The 21,348-nt window shown below is 42.5% G+C and overlaps 1 protein-coding gene across 3 annotated transcripts in view; it reads right to left on the reverse strand.

Moving 5' to 3' along the window:
- The window catches only part of lsp1a (lymphocyte specific protein 1 a), a 371,560-nt gene that overhangs the window by 60,924 nt on the left and 289,288 nt on the right, over window positions 1–21,348 (reverse strand). For all 3 annotated transcript variants that reach the window (XM_078549109.1, XM_078549110.1, XM_078549108.1), the window contains 4 exons: window positions 19,809–20,055; window positions 13,727–13,867; window positions 3,744–3,785; window positions 1,300–1,343 (listed from right to left, as the gene is read on the reverse strand). In XM_078549109.1, coding sequence (XP_078405235.1) covers window positions 1,300–1,343; window positions 3,744–3,785; window positions 13,727–13,867; window positions 19,809–20,055 — 474 coding nt within the window. The remainder of the gene's footprint in view (window positions 1–1,299; window positions 1,344–3,743; window positions 3,786–13,726; window positions 13,868–19,808; window positions 20,056–21,348) is intronic.

Raw genomic sequence — 21,348 nt, forward strand, 5'->3', positions numbered from 1 at the left:
ATGGGGCCTTAATGGCTAAAATCACATTTGCTAATGGCGATGGTTGTGAAGGATACAAGAATATGGTTGATGGTGGTCTTCTCAAAGGTCAAGGCCACAGAATATAGAAGAAACGGAGAGGGTGGTATCATGGCTGTGAATATCGGCAGAAGAGTTGTAGATGTAGAGATGTACAGAGCTCAGGAGGGAAGTGAATTGAGAGGAAAGAGGGCAAGGAACATTGAGATAGTGATTGAAATTGCTAAGGATGAAGAGCTGCTTGGTGCAGAGGCTGAGGGGGAATACGATGTCAAAAAACCTAGTGTAGGGTACACAATGAAGAATTTACAGGAGAGACAAGAGTGCTCAAATAGGATGAGACAATTGAATGAGGAGGTACCACCAGAGGAAGTGACCCCTGTGTGATATGCTGATAAGGACAACACAGCCATTGCAGTGGTTTGGAGGGGACAGACACTGGTAAGTATGGCTAGCTGGGGAGGCTTTGATGCACGCAAGGTTTCTCCATCCACAAACACAGCAAAGCTTCTGTCAAAGACATTAAAACAAACAATAATTAAGTTGTGATGTTCACAGGTGAATAGACATCCTGGAGGAAAATTTGGTGTTTGTTGCATGGTTAGCAGAGTCCACCACAGCACCAGATGAACAGGAGAGCGCTGGTGAACCCCCAGTGTATTCACTGAGTGGGAAAGTCAGAGAGGGAGAGAGAGAGGGAATATACTAGTAGCAGTTACTGTTCTCATGGAGACAGGAATAGATGCCTCAATGGGTTCACCGGAGAGTGTTAAGATTGAGATCAAAAGATTGAGAGAGAGATCAAAAACTTTTAAAAGGGAGACGGGCTCAGGTGCAGAGCACCAGCTAAAATCCTTAAACGATGAACTCAAGAGATTCTCGGTTACATTGGTACACCGGAGCTTTACGTGAGACAGAAAGCAGAGAGTATGAACGAGTTCAAAGTTAAATTCTCAGGGTCAAGACGTGATGATGAAATGAAGTCAATCCATTGGATGTGCAGAGTGTTAGCTGAGGTGCTGGAAGAAGTTGGTCAGTAGAATAAGAGAGTTGAAATAGAATGCAAAGTCAGCCAAGTGCCAGCCTAATTTGATCCTGGGGTTTGGTGGAGGTGCTTAGTGGCCTCAGGTATAAGTAGCAGATCTGGTGGAATATCTGAGGAGGGAAGGGCAGTGGGGGATAAACTGAGAAACCAAGAGCCAGGGGAGAGTGAAAGGTAAGTTCAGGTGTGAAGAAGGGAGATGATCTGAGGAATAACGTTGCTGCAGCATATTTTCTCACCTCTTCTTCAGCGAACGGTTCAACGATTCTGTTCTTTCACTGATCTGGAAATCAGAAACACAGCAGAGTTTAAGCTCATGGCAACACAAGTTTTCTTGCCAATTTTGACTTCAGCCAATGCTTTTCATCCTGGGAAACAGATTAGTTCTCATTTGCTGTTACCATGGATATTTCCTCTAGCTTAATTCAGCCTTGTGTTGCTAAACAAGCCAGAAGAGAAAGAGAAAGTCACAGAGTGAAATCAAGTGACAAACCCCTATCAAGATTAATGAATAAAGTCAAATTACCCGTACAGTAATTAAACCTCAATATCTGAAGGTGTTCGTGAGAATGCATTTTTTGGGCATACTCGTTGTCGACATATGTTGCTAGTGAAAGCTTTTTCCAGATGGAAAGCACTTCTTGCGATCAAAAATAAACACAGACAATCATTTTTAAAGAAGAAAGCCCCCTGCCTGTTTCTGTAAAATACACATTTAATTCTTTGTCTTTTTGGTGTGGCATCTTTGAATTAAAGGCTCAAGTGCTAATGGCATCATCAGCTGAAGGAACAAATGATCCAACCAGCACCAAGGAGCAGTCGTTAGTAAGGGGTACTTTAGTAATTGGTGTCTTTACTGATACTAATCCAGTCAGCTCCCACCCAAAGTCAGGGTCATTAACCTCTATCCAGGTTACTGACAATGCTTCTACTGACCCCAACTCTAAGTAACTGGAAATCTTTACCTATTTTATTAATTAATTTTAAAATAAAACAAAAAGGAAGTTTTAACTTAGTCATTTTATTGTCTTGATCTCTAAAAGAATTTGAAATGATGAGACTCACTCTTAGCACTCTGTCTTTATGGAGTTCTTCAGGTGAGTGGAAAACTGCATATTATTCCATGTGTTAATGATATTTTAAAAAGGGCCAAAACAATAAACCTTCTGATTCTGCAGGTTGCAATTTTAACCTGCTCTTTTGAGCAGGTGAGAAGGATGACCCAGAAGGAAAAATGTCCATCTTTAAATATGCAGATTGGTCTTCTCCACCAGGCCAACCTGGTGGCAAAGTGTTTGGGGCCAGAAGTACTCCAGAAAGGTAAGTTGGTTTAACTATCTTTTATTTCTTTATGGGCCAGCAGGGGCAGGAGTGGACCTTCAAGCCCCACAAGGGAAATGCGGTCTTTCCTGTACTGGGCATCACTCTCCCTCCCCTGATCACACTGCCCTGTCAAGTCCCCAACTAACCAGTTAGTGACTGACCAACATTGCCCCTTTGGTACCCTGGGTGTAGCTTCCAACCACCCAAAAATCTTGCTCCACTGTGCCAGTTAGTGCCTCCTACCAGAATCAGGCCAGAGACTGATGGAGCCCAAGAGGTGAGGTCGAGGAGTTACAATGTCATATCGTTTCCTGTCAATCTTGGCCCCTGCTGCCAGGGGCAGCCCAGAAGTTAACAGTGGAGATTCTAGTGCTGCCACCAGCACAGATGGAACGCAGGGTGTGTGTGTCCTTCCAAATAGTGAAGCCTCAAATTAATCTATGGGAGTCGAGAGATTGAAAAAATTCATTTAAACGGTGAAATGTGGAGTCATTAAGGTGGAGAATAATTAAAATGTTGCATGATAAAAAGTAAATTGCAAGCTTCAGAGGTGTGGCAGGACATTTGGCAGCTTTGACCCTAAGGTCAAGAGGTGGCATCAGCAACATGAGCAGAAAACAAAAAAAAACTTGAAGGTGGGGGGAGGGGAGAGGAGGATCTGTTTGAATTTGAAAATTGTTCCACAAGCAAGCTGAATCTTCCTGCCTTCAAGGTGGCCCATTACGTACTAGCAGTTGGAGCTTGTACTTGCTGATGCTCAGAAGCTCAGTAAAACGTGGTGATAAAGAGCAGGGAAGTCTTGGGTTTGATTTCTGGTCTGTACTGAATGAGCTGGCCTGAGTCAGAGGAGCAATCTGGGGCACTTCATCTTAATACACTTGGGTGAAGAAAGAAGAAAAAAATCAGAAAATGATATATTGAGTAAATTGAGTGACATAGGCCAGGAATGTCCCAGGTTCCATTCCTGTTCTGTGCTAAGTTAGCTGATCTGAGTCAGAATCATGGAAGAGGTCGTACAGCCACACTCAGCACAACTGAAGGAAGCATGACTTGAACACCATCAACCTTGGATAATTAATACATTTAAACCGCTGTCATTCAAAGATTGGGTGATTTATTGTACTTACAAAATAATTAAAATCCCACTAAATAAACTGACCAAAGATAATGAACATGAGATTTGCATAGGCGATGGCAAAGGCCTCATTGGTCTGATTAGATACCATCTCTCTAATCGAAAGTGTTCACTAAAACTTTGAATAAATCGGTAAGAAGAAAAGATAGCAATGATGGAGCAGGTTAAACAGAAATGTTGTTTTGCTGCCTCATTCGCATTTGGTTGTGCATTTCATTAACTCACCAAGCAGGCTGTTTCTGATGTCATCCCTTCGTCATACTCTTTCTGAAATTATAGACACAAGCGATAGGAGATAGGAATGCCATAACAAAAAAGATAGAAAAATAGTAACAGCCCAAAGATTACCAAGAGCATGTCCGGTTAGTACTACTGACTACTGGCAAAGAGTTACAGGAGACACATCACAGAGAATTCAGTACAGTAATGGCCAAGTTCACTTGTGGTCTGGGAAAACACCCGAGAGACATGGCAGCCTGAAATTCCAACTGGCAGCAGACGAGACTGCCTCTTTCAATGCCATATGTTCTACTGGGATGCCAGAAGCTTCAGGTTGTCATGTTTAATGTCTTTCAACAGTTTTCAAGCAGATACTTGCAAAAATAAAGATGGACTCTTGTTTCTGTCTACATACGGAGGCTGCTGGATGAACCTTCTTAGACACTGGCTGCAGAGGTCAGAGAAAGGCCATTTTCTGAACTCTGAAATCTCAGCCCACAAAAGGTATGCACAGGCATTCTGCAAATCAGATCATGAAGAATTTGGATCATGATTCATTTAATTGAATGCTAAAAACTTAATAGTGTGGACAAGTGGTATAGCAGTCCTCTGTATTATGCTATGAAATTGGACACAACTTCTGAGTACTGCATTGCTCAGTTCCTCATTTGAGTCATGTTGAGTAGCGGTTGTAAACTGCAGCATTTACAGCCAAACAGAAAGGAAATTAGAGTTGAGAGTCATGCTGGGTGGTGTTTCACACTTCCAAAGCAAAGCAGTTAACTAACTGAGGGCTTTGGTAACAGCCTGAAAGAAGGGGATGTGCACCACACTCTCGGCTACATAGGTATCACCACAGGAAGAAGATGGGGGAAATAAATTACAGGAAAATAGAAGTTTATCCAATAATATCCCAGTGAAAAAATGGTAAGAAGAAACTGAATAACATAATTTGCTCATTGATAGCTGTGTTACCACAATGCTGTGTGCCCTTTGTAAAAATAACAGGGTCCACATTGTTTGAATAACTGATGTATTGCCAGTTGCTTTCCTTCACTACTTTAATGAAGAATGATTCTCAGCCAGTACATCATATATCAAAATGTATTAATGTATTTCACAGCAACTAAGCAGACCTCAAAAGCCCTGCATACCCATAGCTGATACAGCACTTGATAAACAGAAAACCTCCAACACGTGGTTACACTGACACATCTGGACTGAATAAGATGCTAAGAATCAGTAATGGCTAGCCTCAATAAGCCTTGAATGTTTCTCCATCAGGTTAGTGATTCTTTTCCTCCTGCCTCCTTCCTTTACTTTATTTCCTCCCCTTTTTGCCATAAATTAGTTTGCTCCCTTCTTGGCTTCATTTCAGCAAGTCCATCTGCATTTCCATTTCCCTGTGAGCAGTAGGAGAAGCAAGGGAAGTAAATGACTTGCCTCTTTGGTTTTAGAGTTGAAAAGCAGAAACTAAAAAACCCTTGGCATAGGGATAAATTGATAATAAGCTCCTTATCGGTCAGGGGGAGTAGCAGTGCTCTCTCCACTATCACTGCCTTCAACCACCCTCGTCACCCCAGCCCCTAAAACAAACCTTCGGCCTCGCATCAGCCGATCAGTCTCTCCTCATTGGCAGAAGCAGATTCTCCCCACCCTCAGCCCCCAAGTCCCTATCTCTGGCCTGCCCCATGATCTGCAGACCTTCGCAACAACCGATCTCAAGCCGGTCCTGCAATCGGCTGACCCCATCTCTTCTCCATGTCCTGATGTCAGGCCCTGCCAGTTATCAGACCCTGAACACCACCATCACCACCGTCTCATTCCATTAATATCGGCAGACCTCCGTTTGCTTTGGATTTTGGGGCTTCCCTCTTGCTACTGTGTTTCCATTCCCTCCACATCTCTCCAAAAGCAATGGGGCCGATATTTCTAACTGATGTAAGTAGACCATCGGTAAGATGGTTTATTTTGTTTCTTCTGGTTTGGACATGATTCACAGGACCAAACTACATGCTCCATTCAAAAGGCAGGATACAGTGTGAAACTACATAATATCCTGTTTGTAAACCTTTACTAAAATTGTTACAGAACAAACTAAATCTTCACAACATCCTGTTTCACAATTCGTCAGATGCCTCAATAGTCAGTTTGTGGTAATTTGTTTTAAAAAAATGAACTATGATTGAATCATGATAATGTGCATCTCTAATAACCGCTGTTATCTCTAATAATCATCTCTAGTAACGGCTGTTCAAACAATGGGCAAACAAACTAGCATAAACTGGCAATCCCATGATGCCACAGGTTTGCTGCTGTGGGAAATCACCAGGAGTGCAGAAAGCAGTTCTCTTTAGATTGGACCCAAGGTAATTTGTTCGGTAAAGTAGGGGAAGCTTCTTATGAATGCTGGTTGTGTGGACTAGAAATTGTCCTATTCCCCAACACCACCATCCCCACATCAGAGAGAACACTATTCACAAAAAAGTGTTAAAATGAATAGAAGATTTAATGTAAAATACTTTATTCACAGAAAATTAAAAAGTGCAGGTCTGTTTTGTGCTTTGATTTTTAAAATTATAATATATTCTTTAAGATGTCCTACAGAATGAGTATCCTGGTATTGCTTTACAAATGCATGGCATATTCTATATGGTAAATTAGGCCTTAAGTTTCCTTGCTTAACCAAATAACATTTGATTCTCCCTGAAGCAATTAGACCATTATGTATAAAGTCATGGACAACTGGAAATGAATCACAGACAGGAATCAAATTAAGGCACTCAGTTGGATTACATGTAGAATAATGGACATCCAGGAGTGAGTAAAAATTGAATTGAATTTAATTGAGGTGTTCAAATGGTTTATAGAAAGAATAACTGATATGGGAGTAAATTTAAGCCTGGATTCCAACTGAGGGGCTCAGATGAAGTCATGTCCACTTGATGCAGCTCATTCCCATTAAACAATCATAGAAATTAAAGCATTACGGAATATCATTTAGGTCATTGTGCGTGTCTTAGTGCCAGCTTTTCAACCAAAGCTACATACTCTAATCCCAGCAGGCATATGGGAACATCACCACCTCAAAGTTCCCCTCCAAATCACACATCATCCTGACTGGGAAATATATATTACCATTCCTTCATAGTCATTGGGTCAAAATTTTACTTAGCAGCACTGTGGGTGTATCCATACCACATGGACTGCAGCGGTTCAAGAAGGTAGCTCACCACCACCTCCTCAAAAGCAATTAGGGATAGGCAATAAAAGCTGATCACATCCTTTGAACAAATATTTTTTAAAAATCACCGTTAACTCTCTACATTACTTTATATTTTTTCTTTTCAAATTTTATCCAGTTTCCTTTTAAATTATAACCTCTACTTCAAGAGGCACATTCATTCTTTCATCTTTCACCAGATTGGAAAATTCAGAATTAATTTGCCAGCTGGTGGGAACAATTTACCCTGTCAAATTTTACCATAATTTTGGAAACCTCCATTAGATCCTTCCTTGATATTCTCTTTTTTTAAAGCCTTTCTTACCTGTGATTCCTCACTTCTGACATTAACACTATTCCTGTAATTGGTTGCCTAAAACTGCATGCAATACTCTCAGTTGTGGCCTAACCAAGTCTTGTACAAATTCAGCATCACATCCTCATTTTTAATGTTCAGTGTCTCATGTATAGAATCCAAATCTCATTTGCCTTTTTTTTTAAAGATTGCCTTTTCTATCAGCATATGTCTCAACCGTTAAAATACAGGAAAGGGCAATACTATACTTAAAACTATGTAAAACAGCACAATGCAAATGGTTTCTGCCCAATGCAAGCTCACTGATCAATATACATTAAGTGACTGGAAGTGGGAAACCATATTGCAAATGATTAATTAAAAATTCCTGATAGCAAAAAATTGTCCCCCATTCCACCAATCCTTATTGAAGAGAATGAGCTGCTGATCAGACCACATAGGGTTGATATTGGAATGAACTGTTATAGAACAATTTTTTTTCCAAAAATATCGCTTTTCTTGCTAACTTTCATCTCTATTGAGTCATTTTGTTGCTGTTTTGCAGTCTTGGTTTGGGTAAAATTTCTATTTACATATTGGATTTCCAAATTGCTTCTTTTCAGTTTGTTGATGGCACATTCGCACTCATTTCACTTAGGAGAACAGAAATCACTTTTTAAGATATTGTTTATTTATTTGCAGCCTGAAATAAGATTATAGCCTTGTAATTCCTCCTTGGTGTGTATTGATCTGTAAAAATAATTTTGTATTTGTGGCTAATTTGGAATCTGATATTGTGCAGGCAGCTGCTCTCAGTGAAGAGGCAAGCTGTCAGTGCTTTCCATTTAATTTTCAGATATGGTGGTATCAGCACTTAATATTTATTGATAAAAGATTGGCAATTGATCAATGAGAAATTTGATAGAGGGCACACATTTTTTTCCAGCTGTAATCTTTAATATTGTGACATCTTTCACTTCCTCTCCCTTAACTAATAAGCCTAAAATAAGTGTGAACTGCTGAAAAATTTGGTCCATCTTCTGCTGTGCATGTTTGTGTTGATTTCTACAGTGTAGTGGAGAATTGGAGGGGCAAGGATGTTGGCTAAACATTTTGCTATTTATTAGTGCTGACCTTATGGATCACAATTGTCTTTTCCAGTCTTACATAAGATAATAGGAACAAAGGACATCGAAAAATAACTTTTTTTGCCAATTCACTTTCCCTTTTGTTGGTGATGTAACTCTAAGATACTGGTCTCGATTTTGACACTTCTAATGGAAAGCAGGTCTAAGGAGGGTCCCGATCTGGGCAACTGCAATTTTAAATTGCAGGTGGCAAGGACAGCTGCCAGTGGACAGCTGGCAGCTGCCAATTTGCAAGCTGGGCCCTGGCCAGGTAATGAGTCAGGGCTTTAATCCTGCATATATAAAAAGAGGCCTGTGATCCAAAATCTCTCTGGACTTCAGCATGTGAGCTCATCATTTGGCTTGACCACCACACCCCATGCAATAATCCTGCCCTCAGTTATCATGAAAGCCACTGTTTCATAAATGCCAATCATCCTGGTGTACCTTGCCCAATGGTCTTTCTTCTGTGTAAACGTGGACGGTGACAGCAGGCGACTTCACCACAGAAGACATCACAGCACAGTTTGATGTTGCTCTTGCTTAAGAACTACACACGTGTCCTCCAATAGAGATCAGTGGATAGCAATCAGGACTGGCAACTTTGACCAATTTTCCCTCTTTTTATGGGAGAGGCAATGGCGTAGTGGTATTGTCACTGGACTGGTAATCCAAAGACCCAGGGGCAATGTTCTGGGACCTGGGCTTGAATCCCACCACAGCAAATGGTGGAACGTGAATCCAATAAAAATTTAAGTCTAACGATGACCGTGAAACTATTGCCGATTGTCATAAAAACCCATCTGGTTCACTAATGTCCATTAGGGAAGGAAATCTGCCGTCCTTACCTGGTCTGGCCTACATATGACTCCAGGACCACAACAATGTGGTTGACTCTTAAATGCCCTCTGAACAAGGGAAATAAATGCTGGCTGAGCCAGCGACGCCCACATCCCATCAACCAAGGAAAAAAAGAGCATTATGTTCTATGCAATACAGCATTCAGTGAAGCATTGTGCAGATTTCCTGTTCTGGGCCTTGGCCTGTATTCAGAATATAAAGGAAATTATGCAAGATTCAATGTACATCCAAAAAGAACCATCTGATTTTTCATCTATTAATTCAGATGGATGGAAAATCAGGTACAGGAACATAGAAAAAAGGAGTAGACTACTCAGCTGCTCAAGTCTTGATTTGCCATTCAGTTAAATCATGGCTGATCTGTACCTCAACACATTTTACCCACTACATTCCCAGGCAGGACTTCCCCAACTGATTTTACTTTAGATGCTGTACCCAGACAATCCAATATGCTTAGACTAAATAACAGGAAATTTGCATCAGATATCTTGGAGGGGATACCGACTTGAGGTTTTATATAGACAAATATTGGACAGTTGTTGTGTTCACTATTGTAAAGGATAACCTAAAATTATTTATAAAGTTTTTTTGAAAAGTACTTGAATTATCATTTCAATACATTTATTGTCTGAGGTGCCATTTTACAGGGCTTTTGACATGGCAGCTGAGGAAACTGACTATTTGTGTGAATGACATTGTCCATATGGTGAATGGAAAGTGGAGTCAGGAAGCAGGAAACAGGTGCTCCCTGCTGTCCAGGCAACCCACAAAACAAACAACCTCTTCCTTAAAACAGGAACACAGCCCTCAAATTGAATGTAACTTTTATTTGCTCAAGCTGTGCATCGAAATATGGCAAAGCATATCCGGAACATTGTTAAATTGAGCTGAAAGCACTTGCTTTGGAAGGGCCAAACCATGTTATTGAAAGGAAGGGTTGATTTTCTAACTTGTCACCCGTGTTAGTGAAACATCATTGCAAAGCTGTATAGCTTTGGATGAAGTCATCGGACCCGGCCAAAACCAAACTGGGAAACCAAGGGACCAATAATATCTAATTAGAGCAAAATCTTCATGGTAGTCACAAAACAATGAAGGGTCACAGCGGGGCAAGGTTTAATCTGGCAGCCCAGTAAATTGATCTTCCAAGATGTTCCACGACAGATATGTTACCAATCTTGCCATAAGCCCAACATATTGGTTTTTCTAACATGTTATCAGATCAATTGCTGGGAAGAAACAAGGCACTACTCTCAGAAGGAGAGAAAATGGAACCTTAAATCACCCGCTTCTGCTGGGCATCCTTGTGTTGCTTCCGGCAGTGGAGCAGCAAAATGGCCCGTATACTACAGTGTCTCATAAAGCACTTTTGCAAATAGCCTACACAAAACTCCCAATCCAAATGGGCATCTACTTTGTCATCAACCACGATGTCTCCAGAATTAGTACTGTTTAAATAAAAGGCCATGCACCATGCAGACAGCAACACCAATGTCACATTTTAAAGATTGACCATGCAACTGCAGTCCTAGATAATACCGACAGACTCCACAAATTAAAGACAAATTCTTTTAAGGAAAGAATAGAGATCCATCAGAAGTAAGCAGCAAGATGTAAGATATGCCTTCATTAATAAATAAACGCTGTGTTCACAAATGAGGATAACTTTGAAAACTATCTGTATCCCATTTATACCACATTGTTCCTCTCTATTTCTCTCCTCTCCAAAAGACACTGGCTCTCATGAGGGTACATTAATGCTTCAATGATAACTCAAGTTCCCAAACAGTATGATACTTGATACATTGACTTGTACAAAGTAATCTTTCGGAATCCCCAGACTTTTTAAAGGGTGCTTCTTTGAAAACTTCAAATGCTAGAACAATAAACGGGCAACTCTATAATTGATCACTTTCCCGGAGGTTATACTGGACCATTATCTGGAATAGGCAGGTTGTCTTATGAGGAAAGGTTGGACAGGTTATGCTTGTATCTACTGGACTTTAGAAGAGTAAGAGGCGAATTGATCGAAACATATAAGATCCTGTGGGGACTTGATGAGGTGGATGTGAAGAGGATGGTTCCTCTTGTGGGAGAATCTAGAACTAGGGGTCATTGTTTAAAAATAAGGGGTCACCCATTTAAGGCAGAGATGAGGAAAACATTTTTCTCTCAGGAGGGTCGTGAGTCTTTGGAACTCTCTTCCTCAAAAGGTGGAGTCTTTGAATATTTTTAAGGCAGAGGAGGATAGATTCTTGATAAGCAAGGGGTTGAAAGGTTATAGGGGCAGGTGGGAATGTGGAGTTGAGGTTACAATCGGATCAGCCATGATCTTATTAGTGGTGGTGCAGACTCAAAGGGCTGAATGGCCTACTCCTGCTCTTAATTTGTACGTTCGTAAGTTGAATGGTGTTAGGAAACACTGCAAATCAAAAAGTTTCGGTGACTGCTCTATAGCTACACGTAGAAATGTGTAGTGTTTTGTTATTTTCACATATTAGGGTTGTTGTAATGTCCTAGGAAAACAGAATGTGGAAAAGGCATGTCGCAGTGGGGGTCAGGAACACATCAAACATGAGTCGATTGTGCAATAATTATCAGCCGACTCACTCTGGTCATGTGATGACCCATCTATCTTTCCTCCCCCTAAAATATCAAGTCACAGTTAATAGAATTCTCTGCTATTCTCCTTTGTGTGGAATTACGGACCACTCTCTGGCACTGTGTTGAAAGAAAAGGGAAGGATTAATGAACTTTACAATCATTATTGTTGACATATTGTAGGAATTGGACCCACATTATCTTATCCTGTGGTGTTGGACATCAGGCAGTGTAGGCTATTGTCAAACTTAATTGCTTTCCCAGAAGTTAGGGAAAGGGCAGACAGGAATCACATGCATTCAAAGGCTTATTGCACTGGGCTGCAATGACTCTAGGCAGTGCACTTACCACAAGCTTAGCTCACCATCTGATCAATATGACTTTAGGAATTAATTTAAGATGAAGATATCGATAGACGTTGAAGAAATATGATCTAATCGGTTCAACTATGAAGAAGGTTAGCTAGCTTTCTTAGTGGACACACCATAAAAGGTGTCTCATACACTGACCGAGGCTCCTTATGGGCCATAGCAACATTTATACTGCTAATATCTTTGCAAAACAACAAAATATGCATTCAATCCTAGAGTGACACACACACTGTGAATGAACTCCCTGTTGCTATAATGTTCATGTCAGTATGGTGCAAACATGGGCCTAAATGATGCAGGATTCCACCTCCAGCTTACTCCTTTTATCCAAATGCATCAGTTTTAATCACAGAATCATTACAACACAGGAGGATGCCATTCAGCCCATCATGTCTGCACCAGCTCTCCAAATGAGCAATTCGTCTAGTGCCATTCTCCCACCTTCTCCCCATAATCGTGCACATTCATCCTTTTCAGATATCAGTCCAATTCCCTTTTGAATGCTAATTCCCCTTAGAATGCTTCGATTGAACCTGCCTCCACCACACTTGGGCAGTGCATTCCAAGCCCTAACCACTCGCTATGCAAAAAAGTTTTCCCAGATCATGTTTGCTTTTTTTGGCAACTGTGGGAACAGTTTCTTCCTATCTACTCTGTCCACACCCCTCATGATTTTGAATACCTCTATCACGTCCCCTCTCAGCCTTCTTTTCTCCAAAGAAAACACACTCAATTTCTCCAATCCATCTTCATAACTGAAGTTCCTCATCCCTAGAACCATTCTCATGAATCTTTTCTGCACTCTCTCCAATGCCTTCACATCCTTTTTAAAGTGTAGAACCCAGAACTGGATGCAGAACTCCAGCTGAGGCCGAAATAGAGTCTTATATAAATTCAGCATAACCTCCTTGGCTTTTGTACTCTAGGATACTCTATGTTTTATTAACCACGCTCTCAATCTGTTCTGCCATCTTCAGTGACTTATACACAAATACACCCAAGCCCCTCTGCTTCTGCACCCCTTTTAAAGTTGTATCCTTTATTTTATATTGTCTGTCCATGTTCCTCCTACTGCAATAAATCACTTTACATTTCTTTGCATTGAACTTCATATGCCATCTGTCCACCCATTCCACCATCTTGTCTACACTATTCTCCTTGCAGTTCCCAATGCTTCCAAGTTTCATATCATCCACAAATTTTGAAATTGTGCCCTGTATACCAAGGTCTCGGTCATTAATACATATCAGGAAAAGCAAGGGTCCTAACAGTGACTCCTGGGGAACTCGACTACAAACTTTTCTCCAGCCTGAAAAACATCCATTAACCACTACTGTTTTCTATGACTCAGCCAATTTCATATCCATGTTGCTGTGTTATAAACTCTCCTGCATATTTGCCTTAGTGTGTTGAATAGCACCGCAATGTCTGCATACTTCCAACTTTGCCCAAGCAGTGCCAAAGCACAACAAAATACAGCATAAAATCCAATGTCCATCAGGAATTCTTACCTTAAATGTTGGACTCTTGGGGCTGAGGGGAATAAATGGGTCCTCCATTTCACTACCTGAAATACTAAGGACTTTCTGGCGTTTCTCTGCTGCCTCCATCCTTCGTTTTTCTCTCTCTTCTCTCATTCTTCTTTTCTCTTCCTACATGGAGGACAAAATATAATCAGATTAACTATCCCGCAAAACATGACTTTCAATTTTATAAGTGATGTTATAATTTATAATTGCAATGCTGACACCTCAAAAAAATACAATTTTCATTAAATTAGAAAATGTGGTAATTTCTATTTCATCTATTGGTCTATCAAACTATATTCTTTAAAGTGTGCACCATCACACTTCCTTTCACACTTTTTTGTAACATTTCCTGTAACATCTTTTTTGTAGTATTTCACAGTCATGTTTAATCATTGTCAAATATACTCAAAACATGACAAGATTATTGGGCAGAAGGTCAAATTGTTATGAATGAACACAGCCTGCCATCACTCAGAGCTTCATTATTCTACCACACCTGATTGGATCATTGCCCTACAACTGCCAGATAGACCTTCCATTTTCTCAACCATTTCAGAAGACCATGAGAATACAAGATGAAACAAACTAAAACAATTGAATAGCAACAAATTGCTTTTAGACAGCACCTTTAACATTGAAAAATGTCCCAGGACACTTGACTGAAGTGTATGGCTACCAGACAAAAAGCAAATAATTGAACTAAATAAGAGGATTCTGGCATGGGTGACTAAAAGCTTACTTAAGGAGGTAGATTTTAAGAAGGGTCTTAAAAGGAGCAGAAGGCGGCGGAGAGGGTTAGGGCGTATAGAGTCCCTAGATACCTGAAAGATACCCGAAATTGTACGTTGGTCCTCCCTGAGGCAATAATCAGGGATGGGAATAGAGTGGGTGAAGGTATGAAATTTATAGGTCTAAGCTAGCTTTGAATGCCAGAAAATTTAAACATTTTAAAACACAGAATCTCACAACTGAGCTAATTGACACTTCTACCTTGATCTCTTCCATAAAAAATTCAAAACAATTTTAAAATGCCTTGACCCGAATTTTTGCAGGATGTCTGCCACTGTACCATGAAGCCATGGTGCTCTCGGTATCTAATTCTGCACAATGCCCAAATGATTTGGAAGGCCATACATATGGTCGCCAGAGACCAAAGGTATCCTCTGAAGCCTTGGATAAAGATGCCATAGAAATTAAGGAATAGCAGCAGCACGTAAACAGAAGGATGCACATGCCTCAACCCAATATGGAGCATAACCCTCAAAAGGTTCCAGGGCTTCAGTATTGAGTTTTTTGATAACCTAGAACTTCATTTTTCTGCATCAAGATGAATGTTGTATCTTGAAGAGGTGGTTTCTGGACCAGCATAACAATGAAAATAGGCTTCCTCCAGTCAGTAAGATGGGTGGAAACTGTTGCTAAATAACAATTCATTTCAATAACTCGCTGTTCAGACCCAGAAACAGGTTTCAAGTGTTACACATTGTACACCGAAATTACAATTTCTTTTGGGAAATAGCCAATTTCCTGGGTGCAAAGGTCAGGAAAGGGGAGTGTAATTCCTGTGTACACTCCTGTAAGAAGTGTTATAGTGGATCTCTAACATTTTATTTTACACAGGGCTTTCTGAGGCTTTCCTCGAGTTTATTTTGTGCTTACAGTAGACACAAGCTAATGTGAGCCATTTAAAAGAGGCAGGATAGGGGTGCTCCTTGCTCATATCTCATTTTCCAGAGTATCAGTTCATTGGGCAACTTGCTGCAGAGGCTTCCAAAAGATTTAGGCTGAATTTTTAGCACAGTTGTTGGCCCTACCCCTCCAGCTGCTAAATCAATGGTGAGCCTGCTTTCACATGGCCAGAAGCACAAGTAAATTCTACAGCCATCAGGCCCTTAACTGGTTTGGAGCAGGACTCCTTCCCCCATCTAATACATAATCCCATCCCCAAGAGCTGCAGGCCAATCAGATGGCCGGCCAGTCTCTAGTCCCAGCAGCTCCACTGGGGGCAGTGGCCACAGTTGGAACTGCAGGTAGTCTACCACACCAAGGAGTCATGGAGGCCAGATCCAAAGGTCAGTGGGGAAGGGTGTTTTCCAGGGCCAGGCAGAAGGACCAGGTTCAGAAGGACAGAGTGGGCAGCCATTGTTGGGCACAGAATGTCAACAAGAGTGGTCCCACCTTGGCCTTCAAAAAGGCTGCCAAGCAGGAGATGGAATGGCCATTAATTGGCCACTTAAGGGTCTCAATTGGCCAAGTGTGAGCAGGCCATCTAACGCCTCCCCTGTCACTGCGCAAGGCACAGAATGTACTTTGGGTGGGGGACTTCAATGTCCATTACCAAAAGTGGCCCGGTAGCTCCACTACTGACGGAGCTGGCTGAGTCCTAAAGGACATAGCTGCTAGACTGAGTCTGTGGCAGGTGGTAAGGGAACCAAGAGGGAAAACCATACTTGATCTCATCCTCACCAACCTGCCTGCTGCAGATGCATCTGTCCATGACAATAATCGGTAGGAGTGACCACTGCACAGTCGTTGTGGAGAGGAAGTCACGCCTTCACATTGAGGATACCCTCCATCGTGTTGTGTAGCACTACCACTATGCTAAATGGATTGATTTCAAACAGATCTAGAAACTCAAGACTGGGCATCCATGAGGCGCTGTGGGCCATCAGCAGCAACAGCATTGTACTCAACCACAACCTAACTTCATGGCCTGGCATATCCCCCACTCTACCATTACCATCATGCCAGGGGATCAACCCTGGTTCAATGAAGAGTTCAGGAGGGCATGCCAGGAGCAGCACCAAGCATACCTAAAAATTTGGTGTCAACCTGGTGAAGCTACAACACAGGACTACTTGCATGCCAAACAGCATAAGCAGCAAGTGATAGACAGAGCTAAGCGATCCCACAACCAACGGATCAGATCTAAGCTCTGCAGTCCTGCCACATCCAGTCATGAATGTTGGTGGACCATTAAACAACTCACTGGAGGAGGTGGCTCCACAAATATCCCCATCTTCAATGATGGGGGAGCCCAATACATCAGTGCAAAAGATAAGGCTGAAGCATTTGCCTCAATCTTCAGTCAGAAGAGCCAAGTGGATAATCCATTTCAGCCTCCTCTGGAGGACCCCAGCATCACAGATGCCAGTCTTCAGCCAATTCAATTCACTCCACGTGTTATCAAGAAATGGCTGAAGGCACTGGATACTGCAAAGGCTATAGTCCCTTACAATATTCCGGCAACAGTACTGAAGACTTGTGCTCCAGAACTTGCCGCATCCCTAGCCAAGCTGTTCCAGTACTGCTACAATGCTGGCATCTAACCGGTGATGTGGAAATTGTCCAGGCATGTCCTGTACACAAAAAGCAGGACAAATCCAACCCGGCCAATTACCGCCCCATCAGTCTACTCTCCATCATCAGTAAAGTAATGCGAGGGGTCGTCAACAGTGCTATCGAGTGGCACTTGCTTAGGAATAACCTGCTCACTGACAGCCAGTTTGGGTTTCGCCAGGGCCACTCAGCTCCTGACCTCATTACAGCCTTAGTTCAAACATGGACAAAAGAGCTGAACTCCCGGAGTGAGGTGAGAGTGACTGCCCTTGACATCAAGGCTGCATTTGACCGAGTGTGGCATCAACCAGCCCTAGCAAAACTGGAGTCAATAGGAATCAGAGGGAAAACTCTCTGCTGGTTAGACTCATACCTCGCACAAAGGAAGCTGGTTGTGGTTGTTGGGGGTCAGTCATCTCAGCTCCAGAACATCACTACAGGAGTTCCTCAGAGTAGTGTCCTCAGCCCAACCATCTTCATCTGCTTCATCAATGACATCCCTTCCATCATAAGGTCAGAAGTGATTGCACAATCTTCAGCAACATTCATGACTTCTCAGATACTGAAGCAGTCCATGTCCAAATGCGGCAAGACCTGGACAATACCCAGACTGACAAGTGACAAGTAACATTCGGCAAGTGCCAGGCAATCACCATCTCCAACAAGAGAGAATCTAACCATCGCCCCTTGCCATTCAATGGCATTGCCATCACTGAATCCCCCACTATCAACATCCTGGCAGTTAGCATTGACCAGAAGCTGAACTAGGCTGGCTATATAAATACTGTGACTACAAGAGCAGGTCAGAGGCTGGGAATCCTGCAATGAGTCACTCCCCTCCTGAGTCACCAAAGCCTGTCCACCATCTACAAGGCAGAAGTCAGGAGTCTGATGGAATACTCCGCACCTCCCTGGATGAGTGCAGCTCCCACAACGCTCAAGAAGCTTGACACAGTCCAGGACAAACCAGAACACTTGATTGGCACCACATCCACAAACATTCATTCCCTCCACCACCAACTCACAGTAGCAGCAGTATGTACCATCTACAAGATGCACTGCAGGAATTCATCGAGGCTCCTTTGACAGCACCTTCCAAACCCACGACCACTACCATCTAGAAGGCCAAGAGCAGGAGATAGATGGGAACACCACCACCTGGAAGTTCCCCTCCAAGTCACTCACCATTCTGACTTGGAAATATATCGCTGTTCCTTCACTGTCGCTGGGTCAAAATCCTGGAACTCCTTCCCTAACAGCCCTGTGGGTGCCCCTACATCACATGGACTGCAGCAGTTCAAGAAAGCAGCTCACCAACACCTTCTCAAGGGCAACTAGGGATGGGCAATAAATGCTGGTTCAGCCAGTAAAGCCCACATCCCATGAATGAATAAAAAACAAAACTGGTAAAATACCAAATGAGATGAGTAGACAATGGGCAAGGCTCCCCCACCTTTCCACACGATAGTGATCATATAGCAGCATTATCAATGAAGAAAGCTACGTGACCCACACAGATAGTGGCCTGTGGCAGTCTTTCCCCCCCGCCACTGCCCCAGGGAATTGACAAGTCTGTGTAGAAGTGGCGCATTGCAAACAGACCTCTCCTCCAAAAGCCTTAACTCTAGGCCATGTTCATCACACTTTGAAAGTTACACTTCAGCCTGTCAAAAGGCTGTGAAGTGTCATTTTTACCTAACTGAGATGTCAGATCTAATTGAGGTATATAAGATGCTAAAGGGGATAGACAAAGTAGATGTGGAGCAAATGTTTCCCCTTGTGGGGCCTTCTGGAACAAGAGCCCATAGTTTTAGGCTAAGGGGTGGTAGATTTAAATCAGAGATGAGGAGGAATTACTTTTCTCAAAGGGTCGTGAATCTGTGGAATTCACTACCTCAGAGTGCAGTGGATGCTGGGACACTGAATAAATTTAAGGAGGAGACAGACAGCTTTTTAATTAGTAATGGGTTGAAAGGTTATGGGGAGAGAGTGGGAAATTGGAGTTGAGGCTGACATGAGATCAGCCATGATCGTATTGAATGGCAGGGCAGGCTTGAGGGGCCGAATTGCCTACTCCTGCTCCATGTTCCTATGTTGTTACTGGTCTATTTGTTTTGTGTGAAATTGGGCCAGTTGATAATATTTTAACCTCGAAGTGAGAATGTTGAGTGTTCCAGCTTCATTCCAAGGGAGGTAGCACACACTCTATGTTGATACCTCAATGTAGTACTGAGGGCGATTTCCATTCCTGGATATACTATCTTTCAGGGGCGACATTAAACCAAGTGTGTTTGCACAAACGTGAAAGATTCTTCACATTATTTGAAGTTTGTACTGCATTACAATCCCATGCGGGCCAGTTACCTACGTGTACCTCACCAAAATTTAGCGAGCGTGTCGGGAGCTATGGATTGTGAAATAAACTTCAGCTGGGCCGGATCCTATCCTCCCTTGTCCAAGCATGTGCATTTCCATTTGAGGTAACTCAATAATGATCAGAGGCAGGAAGCACTTGTGATTCTCCCTTCCCTAAAAACACCAAAACCCATAGGAGCACACCTAGAGTTGTACATGGCTGAGAGCAGCTGACCAATGCAAATGGTGGATCAAGCCCTTTGGATTTCCCTGCTATGTATGGCTCAGTGTTGGTGGCTTTACCTCTGAGATTGGTGACGCCCCTAAACCTCAGCCTTAAAGGCTAGAAGTTGTGATTAAACATGCCCACCTCCTCTTTGGCTTGTAGCTCCTGCTCCTGTTGCTGCCGACGGAGCTCCTCTTCCTCCCGCAGCTTACGCCGGTCCTCTCTCCTCTTCTTCAGTTCCTCCAGCTCGAGCTCGGCATCATGACCCCGCTGCCGCAGGCGCTCATACTCCTGGTTTTCCTTCTCGTCAAGACTCCGGCGGATCTGCTCCAGCTTCTGCTCAGCTTCCAGGCGGGCAAGCTCTCCCTCCTCATCTGTTTCAGGAAACTCGCTAGAATTTGTATGAAAGGGAGATGGGGTGGGGCAAGGGGAGAAAAAAAACCCACCAATATTTATTAACTGTTGTGAATCAAGACAAGCACAAACAATTGCTTAAAATGAACAAAAAACACTCCATTCTTGCTCCCTCAAAACCTCATTTCATAATGGCCCAGCATATAGATCAGAAAGGCCCAGGTTTGATTCCCAGTCTATGTTCAGTTACCTGAGAGAGCAGCAAGCAGAATTCTTGCTCTACTTTGCAGAATTAAGCAAGTACCAGGTCACGTTTACCTGTGATTATTTTTTTTATTCATTTGTGGGCACTGCTGGCAAGATCAGCATTTATTGCTTATTCCGAATTGTTCTTGAGAAGGTGCTGGTGAGCCACCTTGAATGCTGAGTGTCTTGAGGGACATTCAGAGTCAACCTGAGAGTCTGGAGTCACATGTAGACCAGATTGGACAAGATGGTAGATTTCCTTCCCTAAAAGGGCATTAGTGAGCCTGATGGGTCTTTACAACAATCCAGTTCTTAAATGACCACCATTATGGACTGATTCTAATATTTTTTTAAATTCTGGATTTATTTACTTAGCTGAATTCACCAGCTGCCATGGTACATTCCAGATCATGAGTCTAGGCCTCTGTGCCTGCTTAGATTCCCATGATAGAATAATCCCTAGTCATTCACTGAAGCTGAAACTCAGTAGAGAGAATGTAGAATTCTCAGCCAAAAGGAATAGTTGAGGTGAATAGCATAGCTGCATTTAAGGGGAAGCTAGATAAGTAGAAACATAGAAAAATAAGAGCAGGAGTTGGTCATTCAGCCCTTTGAGCCTGCTCCACCATTCAATATGATCATGGTTGATCCTCTATCTCACACCATACTCATGCTCTCTCCCCACACCCATTGATGCCTAAAGAGTCTAGAAATCTATCTATTTCCTTCTTAAATGTATTCAGTGACTTGGCCTCCACAGCCCTCTGTGGTAGAGAATTCCACAGATTCATCACCTTCTGAGTGAAGAGGTTTCTTCTCATCTCAGTCCTAAATGGCCTATCCCAGATCCTGAGACTGTGACCCCTTGTTCTAGACCACCCCCAGCCAGAGGAAACATCATCCCTGCAGCCAGTCCGTCCAGCCCTGTCAGAATTTTATGCGTTTCAATGAGATCCCCTCTCATTCTTCTAAACTCCAGTGAGTACAGACCTAGTCGGCCCAATCTCTCCTCATACAACAATCCTGCCATCCCAGGAATCAGTCTGGTGAACCTTCGATGCACTCCCTCTATGACAAGTATACC

Source organism: Cetorhinus maximus, chromosome 9 (genome assembly GCF_964194155.1).
Source record: "Cetorhinus maximus chromosome 9, sCetMax3.hap1.1, whole genome shotgun sequence".
In the NCBI taxonomy this organism is placed as follows: domain Eukaryota; kingdom Metazoa; phylum Chordata; class Chondrichthyes; order Lamniformes; family Cetorhinidae; genus Cetorhinus; species Cetorhinus maximus.